This window comes from Salvia hispanica, chromosome 5, assembly GCF_023119035.1.
Source record: "Salvia hispanica cultivar TCC Black 2014 chromosome 5, UniMelb_Shisp_WGS_1.0, whole genome shotgun sequence".
Lineage (NCBI taxonomy): Eukaryota > Viridiplantae > Streptophyta > Magnoliopsida > Lamiales > Lamiaceae > Salvia > Salvia hispanica.
Window position 1 is genome coordinate 13520045 of NC_062969.1, and position 16656 is coordinate 13536700.

Below are 16656 nucleotides of genomic sequence, written 5' to 3' on the forward strand. Positions count from 1 at the left end.
TTCGGATGAAAAGAGTCGTATTTATTTTTTGTGATATTCAATAATAATAGAATCATTACCATTTTTAAGAAAAATTAACGCATTTTCTATGTTTCTTTCCATTTATTTTCTATTCATGATTTAGTATTACTCCACTTTGTTATGTCTCCTATACTATATTTGTTATCTCTTCACTTAAAAAATGTCAATATTAAATAGGAATGGAGAGAGTATTAGTTACTCCACTTATTAATTAATATGACACAAATTAAATCACCCAAATTTATTAAAATTTAACCAAATCCTTATATCTAGTGCTGGTGCTGACAAACTCTCTCTCTCTCTCTCTCTTCTCTTATTTAAAGAGAGAAGAGGTACTGCATCTTGACAGAGAAGCAATGGCGACGCAAAATGGGAGTTTGGAGTGTTTACCCAAAATCAAGTTTACTCAGCTTTTCATCGACGGCCAATTCGTCGACGCTCTCTCAGGTATATTCATTTCCATATATACATCTTAATTGATGAATGATTTTGATGGATTTTCATTCATATACATTGATTTTTCATTCAATACGTGTGTCCCATTTCAAAATCTGAGAGTAATGTTATTATACTCCTCATCTTTGATAATTCTTCTAGTAAATTACTAAGAAGGTTAAATTTCTATATTTCTTTTGTATGTGTAACGGAGGCACTTTTGTATTTTGATCGACGTTTGAATGGTGGTTTTGATCGTATGGTTTGAAACAAATATATACTTTTTTATGTACTAAAATATTAAAATTATGGAGAAACACATGTAGAGTGTTGAGCTTAAATTTCTCATAAAATATTTTGTCACTTTTCTTTGTTGATATATTTTCAGAGAAAAATGAGTAAAAAGGGGAGAACAAGTAGAATTAAATGTAGTTGGTCTTGACAAAAAGAGTTGACTTCCTGAGAAATTAAGTCTAGCTTGGTATCTACATCCTTCTTTTTTAATTTTTTTTTAAAAAAAGAGTGAAAATATGGAACTTTTTGTTTGGCTTAAAACATTTCGGCGAATCTTTCACAAAATCTAATGAATAATATTACTCCACTAGTGGATTTGAACCACCAAATTTGTGTGAATTGAAGCTTTTATAATCGATAGGACAAAATAGCAAAATGTATGAATATATGAAGAAAGATTCCCTTTCAGTTTGTCGCTATATAATCATTGGAAAAATAGCCCATTTTCAGCACTAGTTTTTTATTGAAACGAAAGACGCCCAGTTTGCCGCTTTATAATTGTTCGGTATAATTATAAATAATCAATATATAATTTTCTGTACTACTATTACTTTTTAGTTTTTTTTAAGAAACAATAGATGTCTTTTATATTTTAAACGCTTTATATATGTTATATTTGTCCATTAGTATAATTTTATTCGGATAATATCGTAATAATATGATTATACTACTACATATTTTATGTGAGCAATTACGAGCATCATTTTCGTTTGATTTACTTTATCTGTTTTGTGTTTACGTTTAAAAAATTAAAACTAATTTTGTTACTTTATTAAATTATTAGAATATAAAGAAAATGAACAAAATTAAGTTTTGATTATTAAGTAATTTGTTTAATTAATTGTGACGATAATAATTATTGAGGTATTAAAGTATAAAACAAAACAAATACTCCTATTAATTAATGTAGGTTAAAGGAGAGTGATACTCATGAATGATGTTCATATATATAGTCCATATTTTTCCAAAAAAACAGGGAAAAAATTTGAGACAATAGATCCAAGAAATGAAGAAGTAATAGCAGAAATAGCAGAAGGGGACAAGGATGATGTTGATTTGGCTGTCAAAGCAGCTCGTCGTGCTTTCGATAATGGTCCATGGCCTCGTTTCCCTGCTTCTGTAAGCTCACTTCTCATTACTTTTTATTACTATTATTATTATTAGTTCCATTTTAGCCTTCACATTTTACTATGATGATTGATGCAGGTGCTATTTTTTCTGTTATTAATATTTTCAAATATTTTCAAAAAACATCTTTAATCGTACTAAGTTGACGCAGATGAAAACCAATTGTGAGAAATTTGAGAATTAGGAAAGAGTTGAAATTAGAAAAGGAAAGGAAAAGATTGATTTTAGAAATAAAGATGAAAATGTTAGAATTGAGGGTAAATTAAAAGAAAATTATCAAAGTGTGTTACATAAATATGTTTTATGATAGGTTAATGTATAATGATTTTATTTTGTAAGCGAGAATAAAATATATATGTATGCAGGAAAGAAGAAGAAGAATGCTAAAGTTTGCGGATTTGATAAACCAAAACGTGGAAGAACTGGCAGCATTAGAAGCTCAAGACGCCGGAAAGATATACAACCTCGTGAAGCTCGCCGAGATCCCTTCGGCCGCCGAGAAGCTCCGCTACTACGCTGGCGCAGCCGACAAGATTCACGGATCCACACTGAAGATGTCCGGCCAGTTTCACGGCTATACGCTGCTTGAACCGGTAGGCGTAGTGGGCCTCATCATCCCCTGGAATTTCCCCTCCCACATGTTCATGATGAAGGCCGCGCCAGCCCTGGCCGCCGGCTGCACCATGGTCATCAAGCCCGCCGAGCAGACCCCTCTCTCCGCCCTCTTCCTCGCCCACTTGTCCAAGCTGGTATCATTTCTTCACTTCAAAATTTATATAATAGACACATTTGTCACGTTCGTTGATATTCTGCAGGCTGGCATCCCAGACGGCGTGCTCAATGTGGTGACCGGCTATGGCCACTCTGCTGGGGCTGCAATAACCTCCCATATGGATGTAGACAAGGTCATCTATGCATGCATTCATTAAGTGTGACATTATTTTTTTTACTATATAGTCCTTACCAAAATATATTTCTGTATCCGTCCAGGTTAGTTTCACTGGGTCTACGGAAGTAGGGCGTCTGGTGATGCAGGCGGCGGCCACTAGCAACCTAAAACCCGTGACGTTAGAACTTGGAGGAAAGTCGCCTTTCATCATTTTCGACGACGTTGATGTCGATAAAGTTGCGGATATTTCTCTAAGTGCCATTCTGTACAACAAGGTTGATTTCATTCCTAATTTCATTTCATGCCATGTGAATTTCCCGCCTAATTGATTAACAATCTGTTTTTAATCAGGGGGAACTATGCGTTGCTGGTTCTCGTGTTTTTGTTCAAGAAGGAATATACGATAAGTTTATAGCTACGGTGTTGGAGAGGCTCAATTCTTGGGTGGTCGGAGATCCTTTTGATCCAAATGTTCGTCAAGGCCCACAAGTATGATCACATTCCCACCTATTTCTATTTCAAAATTTAAGGTTTTTATTTTATTTGAGTGTTTGAATATATGTATATATAGGTGAATAAAAAGCAATACAATCGAATTCTTTCATACATTGAGATAGGGAAGAAAGAGGGCGCCACTTTGTTAACAGGTGGGAAGCCTCTGGGCAACAAAGGCTACTACATTGAGCCTACTATTTTCACTGATGTAACAGTAAGTATTCCAAATTTAAATTAGTACTATTTCACATCTCAAATATGTTATAATTATAGTAACTAATGTATTTGGATCTTTTAGGATGAGATGACAATAGCAAGGGAGGAGATATTTGGACCTGTGATGTCAATTATGAAATTCAAGTAAGTAGTAGTATCTGTATTGTGGGATTAAATATATACAAGTGAGAGTGAGATTGAGAGTGAGATTGAGATTGATTAATGAGATAATATAAGCAGGACGGTTGAGGAGGCGATCAAGAGAGGTAACGCGAGTCAGTATGGACTGGCAGCGGGAGTGATGACGAACGATTTGAACATTGCAAACACAGTATCTAGGTCGATTCGTGCGGGGATTGTGTGGATAAACTGCTACATGGTATTCAATGATGATCTCCCGTTTGGAGGTTTTAAGATGAGCGGCTTTGGCAAGGATTCGGGGATGGAGTGTCTCCATGGCTTCCTTCAAGTAAAGTCGATCGCCATGCCTATTCACAACTCTCCTTGGCTCTAATCATCCATACACTGCTATGTGTTTCTAAACTCTACCATTCTACATGGAATGTTGCCAAATTATTCCTAGCTTTATGCTAATAAATAATTCACATACAAACATGGTAACCTTTATGCAACAACTATTTGGCAAATTATTCAGTCATGTTGAGTTTTTCTTGTTTTCCTCTGTTTTTAGAAAAGTTGGACTGTTTTTCTTGGAAGAGCCTATGGTACAAAGTTGAGAGAGTGAAAATGTAAAAAGAAGTACGGGGTGAAGTGGAGAGGTAAATTCTTGAATATTTATGTAGATGGTGGGGTGAGTGTCTTGACTCTCGAGTACTCTGTTGATATATACTCCCTCTATCCGCGATAGGAGTCCACTTTTCCATTTTGCGTTCATAGTTTTGTTAGATTTGTATTTAAAGTCTATAGATATAATTTTATATTGAAGTTTGGAATTACGGAATAAACACAAATTTTGGTCTAAAAGTTCTCAAAACTTGATGATTTGGTTTTTGGTGTTGAGACATGCTAATACTATTCTACTTATTGATGATTGTTCTTTACTTTAAGGTAAGTGGCCTAATTTTCTAAAATTAACTATCTAGTTTGTGGAGTTAAAAATTTGAGGGAGAGTGATATGAAACCACACATTACAAAGAGATTACTAAAGGAAAATTGCCTAAAGCCTAAAATGATCCGACTCAAATAATAGTTTAGAGTTTAGACATAGTGGTAAAATTTCAGGCTCTGTTGTTAAGCTCCAAATAAATAGACTTCTGAATTGCTCATATACATGATACATCGCTGTGTGATAATTAGTTTTTGTGCCTAAACACAAGTTGATTTGAGTCATTTGACTAAATTACACTCTACTTGGAGATTGCGCACATAATTATACGCGAGGGAGAGATAGAGCCAAACCAATATACTAAAATTTACCAAGATATACAACAAAAGATAACAAAACCACCATATGCAGTTTTATTTTACCAAAGAATATGAATATCAATGATTCAGGCAAATAATATTAGAATGTAACCTACAAACTGGCGATACGTTTTCTTTCACTACATAAATTTCAACAAAATAACAAGACTAGAAAACTTAAATTATAATACACATCCGGAGAGAAGGTGGCATCACTCACTATATGCCATAGTCGCGGCTTCACACATTACCTATGTCGGAATGTACACGATCCCATTCCCCTGACTCCCAATAGCATAGATTCTTGTTGAGTTCCACCCCAACAAAAAATGTCCAAGTCTAAATGCAGCACACTTCACTTTCACTATTTCGTCTACAATATGTTGAAATGATGCAACAACATGGTGCTCTTACAAAACCGGTTTTTTTCTTCTTTTTTCTCTCTCTTCTGTTTTCATAATATAGAAATCTATGTTACCTCAATCTCAGCCAAATGGGTTTCCACTGTGGGTACTGAAGTTACTAGAAGCTGGATGAGCTGCTGGGTGTAGTCCACCTGCCTGAGGATTTGGATTAAGAGAAGCAAAAGCAGAGTCCTCGAGCCCAAAACCAGGAAATCCTTGTGGCCTAGAATAGTTCGATCAGTTCCATGAGTATGTCAGTGTCTAATTATGCGAGAGAGAAAAGATACATTCGTGATAATTTTTAATTGAAGCAATCGTAGGCTAAAACGGTATTACCTTGGTGCCATGCTGCCACCGGCTATTTCATGTCCCATGAATGCACCTGGTTCATAGACATCAGTAAGTACATAAAAATATTATGCAACCGTGCTGTTGCAATAAAACTTTACAGGAATATATATGATCGTATACTTGTAGGATTTGTCGGTGCAAATGATGGCGCTTGAGCAAGCATAGAGGGACGATACGGAGAAGCTCCATAATTCGGAGTATGCAATAGACCAGACGGGGCAGCGGTATTTGGTAAAGCACCTTGTAAGGATGCCATAGAAGGAAACTGCATCACAATCATAAATCAACTTCGCAATCAGCACGAGAATAAAACCAAACTTACTCAACATACTGTTTTATTCTGTTCAGAAACTTCAAAACATAAAAGGGAGGGCATATAATCTATAATCTATTTGCCAAACTCATGTCAGGTGACTTTCCTCAAACAAATAAACAAGCTGCTGACTAATATCGTTACTGAAACAGACAATAGAGAAAAATCAGTCTAAGCCATGACAGTAAACTCACTGTTGATGCTTGTACTGGAGAAGGCTCGTTAACATCAAAAGGATTGGTTGATGTTGGCATTGACGGGTAATTTGCTACAGCCTTCAAACAGAAAAGTCAAATGTCACATGAGATTAATGAACAATGATGTTGGCAAGAGTAAAATAGAACACACACTTCACACTTTGCCTCCCTAAGTTCATCTAGCATTCCCAGTTCAAAATATAAGAGTGGTCACTGAAACTCATTTAATAAGTGAAGTCTGCCCTCATCTTATATGAGTAAATATTGCCAGCCAATGAGTATTTAACCATGAGTAAGTATATAAGCCTCAGTTCTATAAATGATTTGTTATTGTAGAAATTTAGTTTATATTGTGCAAACACAAGTATGCAGTATCCTCCTACTAATTTTTGTACCTTATTCTGTCTACAGCCATTAAGCACCATTGCATGAAATAAGGCTGGAAGCCAAGTTCAAAATAGTTAGGAGAATTCCATTTTTTTCTATCGAATAGGTATCAATCCATAACTGTAAAAGCATTCCTAACCTTCGAGCATATGGACTTTTGTGAAAACACATCATTTTTATGTCAAAACCAGACCAGTTATTAATTGTTAACTGGCCACCCTTTTTGCCATTGCCTTTGTGCTATTATATTTTTAAGTCATTGTATAATTTATTTGTATCTTATTGCAACAACGGAAGAAAAAAAGAAAAAGGCAGGCTGTTTCAAATCAAGAGTATTAATCAACCCAAAATTCTGAGACAAGAGTCAATTGACTAAGCCGAAAATGCAGAACAAATTCAGAGGTTTACTTGAAAAGCAAAAGGATAAAACTTGGAGTTTAGGTTACCATGGGCGTATTGTAATGCATTGGGACCCTGGCAACATAGGAGGCACCAGGATACCACCCTGGTACTGGAGGTGGATTATAAGAGTAATTCATCGAAAATAGGTCCTCCGGGAGTGCATTTCTTCCACTATGTTTTGGATCAGATGTAGATTCTCCGGTAGCAGGCGCAGGAGAAGAAGCCATTTCAGCTTGACCAAGTTGTGCAATAGAAGCACCAGGAGGTCCATAGGCATTTTGCGTAGGTGGATTCCATGGCTGTTGGAGTTCCAGGGAGTGATTAATTACTCCCTGAGAAACACAAAATATAGAAAGGAAGTACAATATCAGGCACAGGGCCGCATACCTTGTTGAGTGAAGAACCACCAGAAAGAGGCTGTTGAATACCACCAGGGAACAGAGGTGGTTGTTGAGGATTCATCGTAGGCCACTGTCCTCCAGTGGGAGCATTTATAGGTGCAGAGCCAAAGGGTGATACAGAAGCACCACCAGTGGGAATAACAGATGGTGGAGTAGTATCTCCGAAGGATGGTCCAAACGATGAGCCTTGTATACCAGTGGAACTGAAAGAAGATGATGTTCCTGGAGGGGCAAAGGGACCAGATGAGGACGCAGGAACTGACAACCCAGAAAGTAGTGATTCCAGAGAGTTTGAAGCTGGAGTTGTTGTTTTGACATCGGGCAGAGAATCAAAATTCGCCCAGTCATTACTGCTAGGTTGTTGGACAGCAACTGTGGGAGGTGGTTCAGGAACGGCATCAAAATCAATAAATGAAGTCTCCACTTTTATCTCAGATGGATTCGCATCTGATGATGCCAAGCTACTGGAGGACGCAGTTCTCTGCAAGAGAAGTATTTGCGACTTATATTATTTAATTATTTGATGAGAATATTTACTCGAGTATAGCAATACCAAGGTGCCTCACTAGCTTATTAAATAGATGCTGTTTTGCATGACAAGTCACAAGACACGTAAAACTCTGAAAATTTTACAATGGAAAAACAAGGCTTTGTTGCAGCAGCTGATAAATGAGAAGATATGGCCAAATGAATATGTTCTGCTTCATTGTTACTGTTTTTTTTTTTTGGGGGGGGGACACATAACAAAACACATCTTAGAAGAGAAACTTCACACCTGTGTAGGAGGTCGACCATCATTTGACTTTCCACCAGTGGCTTTCGGAGGTTCAATAACTCGAAGTGGAGATACGTTATCTCCTAATATATCTCTAACAGGACGAACCACAGGAGGACTGGATATATCGGAATCCTTTGGATGATCAGGGGACCTAATTTCAAGCTTAGAGCCTTCATCAGAAGACCTCCTGCCATTCCCAAATCTATCCTCTCGTCTCCAATCATTAACTACTTCTCGGGCAGGACTTTTTCTAAAATCACCACTTCGCTTACTGTCTTGATCATATGCTGGACTTCTTCCACCCGAACTAGATCTATCACTATAGCGACGCTCAAAGGAATCATCATAAGGAGGACTCCGACTACCCTGATAGTTGTCGACCCTCCTATTTCCACTGAAATCATCAGTTTCTCCCTGCATAAAGGCAAAGAATAACAAGGTTGTGAACCATCTTTCTGAATCTGTGATACTCTGAGATGCCCTAAAAGAGTTTATACGAGCATGTGCCACTAAGTAAGCAACTATCATAATAATGGAGACTTTATACTGAAAAGGGATATAAATATACCATCTTTGCCCTTGGAGGTTTTTCCACATTCTTCTCACCGGTAAATCTTCTGTCTACATAGACATGCTTGATGAAATCACGTAGTCTGTCTATATTGCTGAAAGCAAAACACATACTATCAGAATATTCAAACCAATAAAAAATTAAAAGATTTCCAGTGTAGAATTCTATAGCATCATGTTTCTTAGTGTTACTGTTACCTGCCATCGGGGAGAGAATTACGCTGAGTATCCCATTCCTTCAAATAAATTTCTCTACCACTCTACCAGGACAAAAAATGATTTGAGCATGAGTACTAAAACATGCTTGAACAAAAGAAAGAACTGTGAGATCTACAGGGAAACAGATTCTAGTACCGCATTTCCTCCCCCTTGAAGTGCACTAACTTCTTGTGGAGTAAATTTAGCCATAGATACTGACTTCACTCTGTGCGTGAACTCCCGACTGAAAGTAGTTTTAAAAGCAATAAGTGAACAGAAATATCAGTGCTTCCAAATCCTAGAAGGTTGTTACGTAATACAATATGTACTATTTTGAAAATGACGAGCAAGATCTGGGACTGAAATAGAGATTGCAAGAGCAAATATTCGTCCACAAAAATCTTCTCTGCAACTCAAAATGACTTACTGTATCCCACTGCAGGTTGTACACACAAATGTCCAGAAGCTGGTACATGCATATTGGGGTCCCTAATAGGAAGCAATGAAACAGTTAAACACATCTCTTGAAAAAACTTGTCATTTGAGCATGAAATAGCAGGCAAAGCAAAGTTGATAAAAAATATCTAAAATCCGAAACTGTTAGCCTTCGCAAAATGAAAAGGACAATATTTAATTATCAAACTAATCTCAAGCGTGTGAGCAGTGATTATAAAATAAAAACATGCTACAGAGACCAATAACATAAGGAAGTATGAGTACACTAATCTCAAGTGCATGAAAAGTGATTAAGAATTAGTACTAACATGCTATGGAGACTATGAACTTAGGGGAGCATGAGTACCTTCTCCAATATAAAACCATGCATTAACACTATCTTTTGGTTATAACCCCTACATTGAGCCTTTGTTAAAGAAGTTTTGCTGAAATCCTAATAAATACAAAGTTTTGCATCTGCTCCTAGTAACTGAGTTTGATACTTCCATAACTGCTGATCAAGCATCCAATCATAAAAGAGGACTAATCTACCATGAATGAAAGTTGACATCCATAAGTAGGACACCATTTCATTATCAGTAATGCATTAACATCCAACAAAATATATTAAACCCATATAATCTACTTTATAAAACTGTCATGTGCCAGATGTAACTCAAATCATGATATATCATGTAGAAAGAAAGTTACACTACTGCCTCATCATAATTACAGATCCTGAACTATAAAAATGGGAAAATTCCATGCTTAACAGAGGTTAAGACCCACATAAAATGTTCAAGATACTTGATGTTCATGACCCAAGGCACCCTCCTGTGAGCATGCATTTTGGTTTCAGATAAAGAGTTTCTAGTATTATAACATAAAGAAAAATTTTAGCAGCCAAAATTAATCAGTTTACCTTCTATGCAAAATTAATCAGTTGACCTTTTAATTTTTATGCAAGACACTCAAACAACATACTGAAGTTACGTAGAGATGTTTATGTGATTTATTCAACTCTTGATACCAATGCCTATGAGTTTCAATTCAGCTGAATAAGCTTTCTATCTCTTTAGTTATTTGTTAACTCCTGACCAAAGCAACTTTAAATCATTGCAAATAGATTTCACATTTAAATGTTAGGGCATTTTTTCTCTTCCCTTTATGTGGTACAGTAATTTCTTTAATTTTAGGTTGAAATAATGGTATAAGTAAATTTGCAAATTGCAGCGCATACATATATGTTTCAGTTGGATTCAAGAAAACAAGAGAATCAACCATAACTGCATCGCTGGTACTCAGCATGATGATATTTATATTAATTCCTTAGGGTTCTGTTCCGGTCATGAATATTTAACAGGAACATATCTTTAGTTAGCTTGGGAAACAGGAGTGACAATTGTACCAATTCTCTTCACTTAGAAACACATCAGATAAGAAATTGAAACTTTCTAAAATATAGGAGATTCTCAAGCAGATTAATCATTAATGTCATGGTTTAACTGTCCAGTGTGTTCATATGATACATAGTTGTAGATGATCACAGGTTCTCAAACTACAACTAGAATGACCAAGTTCAATGAAATTAATTAACAGACACAACACTACTATCCAGGTACAGTTTTTGGAACTGGTGAGATACTCTAACACCACTACAAAGGATCATCAATATTTCAGGATGTGGTGGAAGTCCCTTTTTAACAAGGTATTATGACAGCAATGCACATTTTGCACTAGTCTGCAAACCCCAAAGACAAGAGAATACCAGCCTATTTTATTGATCAATGCGGACATCACATTTCCAATAATTAAGCATTGTATGTTCAGATAAAAGTTCAATTCTTGAACTTCAAACACCACGCTAGAAGAGCTCACATGACAAACTCCCAAGTTCCCTTATTACCATTGCAGTTAGCCCTATACCACGAAACGTGAGATTAAGCTCTATGGTTCCCCAATTCCTAATGCGCCATTATGAAAGTGATCCAAATAATTCTGACTAAGTGATGCACCATATTGTCAGTGGTATTCAATAGCTGGAGCATATAAAGCCATGGCAACCAAATTATGGCAATTTATTCGACAAAACAGCATCAGGAAGGAATACAGCATAATACCAAGCTGTTGCAGTTAATACACCGGCGATTATCGGGAAGCTTTAGAAGATTCCTTATAATTTTCTCATTCTTCTCGTCCTCCTTCCGGTTAGCCATTTCAATACGAATAGAATAAACCTCAACACTTTTCCCCCAATCCGTTCACTGCATAAAAGCAACTACACGATCAGCCCAAACCGAAAACCACCAAAAAAATCGATAACTAGACTCAGAAACTTCAAACTCTGAGACGATCAGATCTGGTAAATTGAAGTATTCAAAGTTGAATTGCCGGCAAAAAAAAAAAACTGAACAGCGGCAAAATCGAGAGGCTGCAACTTCAGTTTAGTTGATAGCAATAATAATCTAATCGAAGCAGAAAAATGGATGGGCGAACCTGATCGGTGAAGCGCAATTTCATAAATTAGGGAAGGAGGAGAGGACGGATCTCGCGTCTGCCCTATACAGCTCAGCTTTAACAAAGAGTAGAGAGAGAGAGAAAGACAGCGGCCTTTTGCTGTAGAAAACGTAGGAAAAATTGTCGAACGTGAGGAGAGAGAGAGTATTTATTGCGAGGCAGCCCAGTCCAGACATAGAGAGGCTGCTCCGCGTTTTGACTGTGAGAAAACTCAAGTCTAACTTGACTGCTCGTCTAGTGCTGTCACTATGGTTGCACAATGTTACTTCATCACTTTCTCAAAAATAGTCTCTTTAAAAATTTACAAATTTTAATATGAAATTAATAAAATATGAGAAAGATAGAAAATAAAAATTATTAAAGAATTATTAATATAAACTAAGACCAATTTCATAAGATAAAAAAAGATAGAAAATAAAAATTATTAAAGAATTATTAATATAAACTAAGACCAATTTCATAAGATAAAAAAAGATAGAAAATAAAAATTATTAAAGAATTATTAATATAAACTAAGACCAATTTCATAAGATAAAAAAAAATTAAAAAATATAGAAGATGACTAATTATTTTTGGCTATTCAACCTTTTTCCCTATTAGAACATTCAAAATTAGTATATGGAGAAACCATCTTTTAACTATTTAGAGTATCAACTTTTTTCCCTATTAGAACATTCAAAATTAGTATATGCAGAAATCATCTTTTAACTATTTAGAGTATCCACGGCGGTGCTTGCTAGTACGGACGCCGTTCGTGCCTGACTCAACTTTATTTTACCCAAATAATACCCGCAAGTGTACGGGGTTATCGTAACAAACAGCAAACAAAAGTATATTGTATTCCACAGAGACAATTTAGTGTAAACCTAAGTACCACGAACAAATTTCAACTACTATCCAGACGATCCAGATTTTTGGTTTAAAACTAACACTACTAAAAGCATATAAATCAGAGATTAAAAAGAAAAACACTTAAACAAGAGAACAAAGAAGCAAGTTGCAAACAAAGATGAAGAAATATGCAGAATTCAAGGATCCGATGCACAACTCATAGCCTAACCCAACTGACATTCAATTACCATTTAAAGTCTCCAGAATTGTTGAATCAATCACATATATGAATTTAACCATTTCCCAAGGTGAGAAATCCGCAGATTAAGTATAACAATTGAAGTCCCCTTCTAATTCTTAGACTTAACTCCCAACAGATCGATTAGATTAATGAACCCACTCATAATCTCAACTCTCCCGAGTTTTATTGAATTAAGGTGTGAATTATTCCTATTTCCAGATTAATTATTTCACCTTCCGATTAGTCTATGAAACCCTACACTACCAATTGGTGATCAAGCAATTGACAGGAAAAAGCACAGGAATAAACCAAACAATTACAAGAACTAGATAAAAACGAAATCAATTGGATTAAAACTATGAATTAATGCATCTTCACCAAGAATTCTACCCAAAAGAAGTTTAGCTACTCATATTCATGGAAGAAAACAAGTCTAAACTAAAGAAAACAACGGAAAACATGATACGGAGTACAATTGGCGGAGGAATTGAAGCTTGAATCTTCAATCTTCTTCCAAGAGTGCTTGAGAGAGATGGGTTGTGTGTTTCACGGCGGTAGAGAATGAGTAGAGTTGCCCTAGCTTTTGTTTCTTATTCCCCTCTTTAAAAAAAATCACGTTTCACTTCAGAAAATCGCCAGAAATACGTACCCGGCCGGGTGGATTTATTGTACTGGAAAATCACCCGGCCGGGTGGGACTCTTTCGGTACTCTCTGGAATTGCGCAGGCCAAATTGTGCCACCCGGCCGGGTACAATTGTTGTACTGTAAAATCACCCGGCCGGGTGGAACTTCTTCCGAGCTCTCTGGAATTGCGCAGGCTTTTAAATTCCACCCGGCCGGGTGGCTTTTCTGCACAAAACCTCACCCGGTCGGGTGAGACCCTCTTGCACCCCATTTTTGCCCATTTTGTCTAAAACACTCAACAAACACGTGAACTCCCAAACATGTAGTAATTGGCTGGAAATAACCATTTTGAGCACAAAAACTCAACAATTAAGCATATCAACACACCAATCATGACACTAAAATGCGAGTTTGTCAACTCCCCCAAACTTAGACTCTTATTTGTCCTCAATTATTTGTCCTCAAATAAGAATAAGAAATCATGAAGAACAAACTCATGCATAGAGGTGGGATTGATGTTTTGCTTCAGAAAATTTTTCAAACAAGTTCGAATGTAAGATACATACAAGAATCAACCAAACATTAATTGAAGCTACTGTCTCGTATGTCACCTGGTATCAATGCTCTCACAAGGTTTAGGAAGTGTGATTTTCTCCCTTTTATTCTTTCTCACTCAAGTGTATAAGAGGTACCATAAACACTCAAATCAAGTAACATGTAATGCTTACCATAGGCTTGCTCAACGTCAAACGTCTCCTCTGTTCTGATGTGAAAGTGAACCTAGGATCAGAAAGGTCTTTATTTGGGTTGTAATGTAGGCTCTTTGGACAGTAGGGTGAATTTAGGCTATAGCGACTAAAGAATATAATTGAATCACACATCTCCCCAACAACCATTCCCTCAAATGATTCTCAATACTTGGCTTTATCAAGCTTCCTTCCAAGACCCACTTATTCAAAACTCCATCACACTTTCTATTTATTTACAATACTTCTCTCTCTTTTTTTTTTCTTTTCTTCTAGACTTCGTCTAGCTTATACCTCCATTTTTTTTATATACATATCTTCCCATCCTTTGTAACATTGTGTTTTTCTCCCCTCTTATAGGTTTTTCGAACATTTCCTTTCAACTATCAAACACATTTTTTTCTATGAAGGCTAACTAGGGATTTTATATGCGTATGAGGCTAATCAAAGAATGCCTAACTTCATCCCTTAAGTTCACATCCACTATATAGACTTGACATGACGAGGAGCAAGTTCTAGAAACAAAAGCAAGTACCCAATCAAATCACACTTGAACAAAGTATGGCTCAAATCTCACCGGGATTAGCATTGACCAAGCAAACAAGCACTTCACTCGCAATTAAATCATGAAATGATCACGCAGTCCCTAACCATTCTAACCACAATTTTTAAGACAAAAACAATTATCATCATAAGCCATCAACCTCGTACTTAGCATCAATTATCTTACATTCATCCATATTCGAATTTGAGTCCCATAGGCTTACACCAAATGACACCAAATAAAACATTAAAAAGAAAAAGTCTCAAGAACACAAGTACACATCATTAGCAAATGGAGAAATGGAACAACCAATCCACGTCAGAACTCCCCCCCCAAACTTATTCAAGACAGAGGATAGAATAAGTTTGAAGAGAAGTGGATGGTTGAGATACCTCTATTCGGCCGACGGTGGGAACCTCGCGTAGTAGGCATGGTAGAAGGCCTGGCAGTTGGCATCACTAGCATCGAAACGAGTCTGTAGCTGCTGAAGCTGCTCTCCATAGTGATCCAGCCGAGTTCCAAAGTTGTCAAGTCGAGTGTCGCACTGGGACCTCCATGCCTCGGCGTTCGCGTTCCACTGCTGTGCCTGGATCCACCGGGCCTCCTGCTGGTCTATGCTCACCCGAAGTGATCGAACTCCCGCAGCAATTTTCGCCAAGTAACTGTCGTTGGATGGCCTCCCTCGTGGTCGGCTCCTCTTGGGCTGGCTGCTCTGGCCTTCTTCATACTCCGTGGCGGGCTCTTCATCATCCTCGTTCATAGCTGCTGGGGCGTTCTCTATCTGCATGAGCTCCTCAGGGATATGCGATTGCGGAAGATAGGCGGGGTCGACATAATTGGGCACGGCATCCGCGGCTCCTTCTCCTTGAGGGGGGTCACTCTCGATCTTCTCCAAATGGTCTGGAGTATCCATCTTCCAATTGGTCTGGTAGCCCCATCCGCTGACCGCGAAAAGCTGGGGGTCGGGGAACCTAATGCACGTGTTTTGATCTATCCTGAAGTACCCTGCGCCCCGTCTATCAACCAGAATGATGTTGGACCTCTTAAATGTGTCCCAATCCAATATCATGAAACCGGGATCTGGGGTCCTTCTCTCAAAGCTTACTCCAAATTTGAAGGCCAACGCCGCTACAATTCCTCCACAACACAACTCTTATCTCCATAGAGTTGGTAGGTGAAGAGAAGTTTGAATAAGATAGGAGACAGAACTTATTCAAACCCCCCCCTCCCCCAAGACTGCACCTAACCAACAAGGGAAAGAGGTAAACGATTACTACACATGAACACAAGAACTGCAGTTGGCATCACTAGCATCGAAACGAGTCTGTAGCTGCTGAAGCTACTCTCCATAGTGATCCAGCCGAGTTCCAAAGTTGTCAAGTCGAGTGTCGCACTGGGACCTCCATGCCTCGGCGTTCGCGTTCCACTGCTGTGCCTGGATCCACCGGGCCTCCTGCTGGTCTATGCTCACCCGAAGTGATCGAACTCCCGCAGCAATTTTCGCCAAGTAACTGTCGTTGGATGGCCTCCCTCGTGGTCGGCTCCTCTTGGGCTAGCTGCTCTGGCCTTCTTCATACTCCGTGGCGGGCTCTTCATCATCCTCGTTCATAGCTGCTGGGGCGTTCTCTATCTGCATGAGCTCCTCAGGGATATGCGATTGCGGAAGATAGGCGGGGTCGACATAATTGGGCACGGCATCCGCGGCTCCTTCTCCTTGAGGGGGGTCACTCTCGATCTTCTCCAAATGGTCTGGAGTATCCATCTTCCAATTGGCCTGGTAGCCCCATCCGCTGACCGCGAAAAGCTGGGGGTC

The 16656-nt window shown here is 37.9% G+C and overlaps 2 protein-coding genes across 2 annotated transcripts; one reads left to right on the forward strand and one right to left on the reverse strand.

Annotated features, from left to right (window-relative positions):
- Positions 1-311: 311 nt before the first annotated feature.
- Positions 312-4136, forward strand: LOC125190053 (aldehyde dehydrogenase family 2 member C4-like). Its single transcript, XM_048087250.1, has 9 exons — positions 312-468; positions 1727-1869; positions 2244-2627; positions 2694-2783; positions 2869-3042; positions 3119-3256; positions 3339-3476; positions 3561-3622; positions 3719-4136. Exons 1-9 carry the CDS (start codon positions 378-380, stop codon positions 3990-3992), a joined length of 1494 nt encoding a protein of 497 aa, XP_047943207.1. The 5' UTR covers positions 312-377; the 3' UTR covers positions 3993-4136.
- Positions 4137-4934: 798 nt separating this feature from the next.
- On the reverse strand, positions 4935-12007 carry LOC125188496 (probable ADP-ribosylation factor GTPase-activating protein AGD14). Its single transcript, XM_048085356.1, has 13 exons — positions 11836-12007; positions 11460-11603; positions 9332-9393; positions 9061-9148; positions 8905-8966; positions 8705-8801; positions 8134-8550; positions 7345-7839; positions 7002-7256; positions 6166-6246; positions 5779-5923; positions 5644-5689; positions 4935-5530 (listed from the first exon to the last, which is right to left on the reverse strand). The coding sequence occupies exons 2-13, from the start codon at positions 11553-11555 to the stop codon at positions 5389-5391; spliced, it is 1986 nt and encodes a 661-aa protein (XP_047941313.1). The 5' UTR covers positions 11556-11603; positions 11836-12007; the 3' UTR covers positions 4935-5388.
- Between the last annotated feature and the right edge of the window lie 4649 nt (positions 12008-16656).

What these genes read in the sequence shown, in the direction of transcription:
- LOC125188496 (XM_048085356.1), bottom strand. Translation starts at nt 11,555, where the DNA reads ATGGCTAACCGGAAGGAGGACGAGAAGAATGAGAAAATTATAAGGAAT. An exon ending in AATTCTCTCCCCGATGGCAG is followed by an intron (nt 8,802 to 8,904) that starts GTAACAGTAACA and finishes TTTTGCTTTCAG; the next exon opens with CAATATAGACAGACTACGTG. An exon ending in CTCCAGTACAAGCATCAACA is followed by an intron (nt 5,924 to 6,165) that starts GTGAGTTTACTG and finishes ATTGTGATGCAG; the next exon opens with TTTCCTTCTATGGCATCCTT.
- LOC125190053 (XM_048087250.1), top strand. Translation starts at nt 378, where the DNA reads ATGGCGACGCAAAATGGGAGTTTGGAGTGTTTACCCAAAATCAAGTTT. An exon ending in ATGTTCGTCAAGGCCCACAA is followed by an intron (nt 3,257 to 3,338) that starts GTATGATCACAT and finishes ATGTATATATAG; the next exon opens with GTGAATAAAAAGCAATACAA. An exon ending in CTATTTTCACTGATGTAACA is followed by an intron (nt 3,477 to 3,560) that starts GTAAGTATTCCA and finishes TGGATCTTTTAG; the next exon opens with GATGAGATGACAATAGCAAG.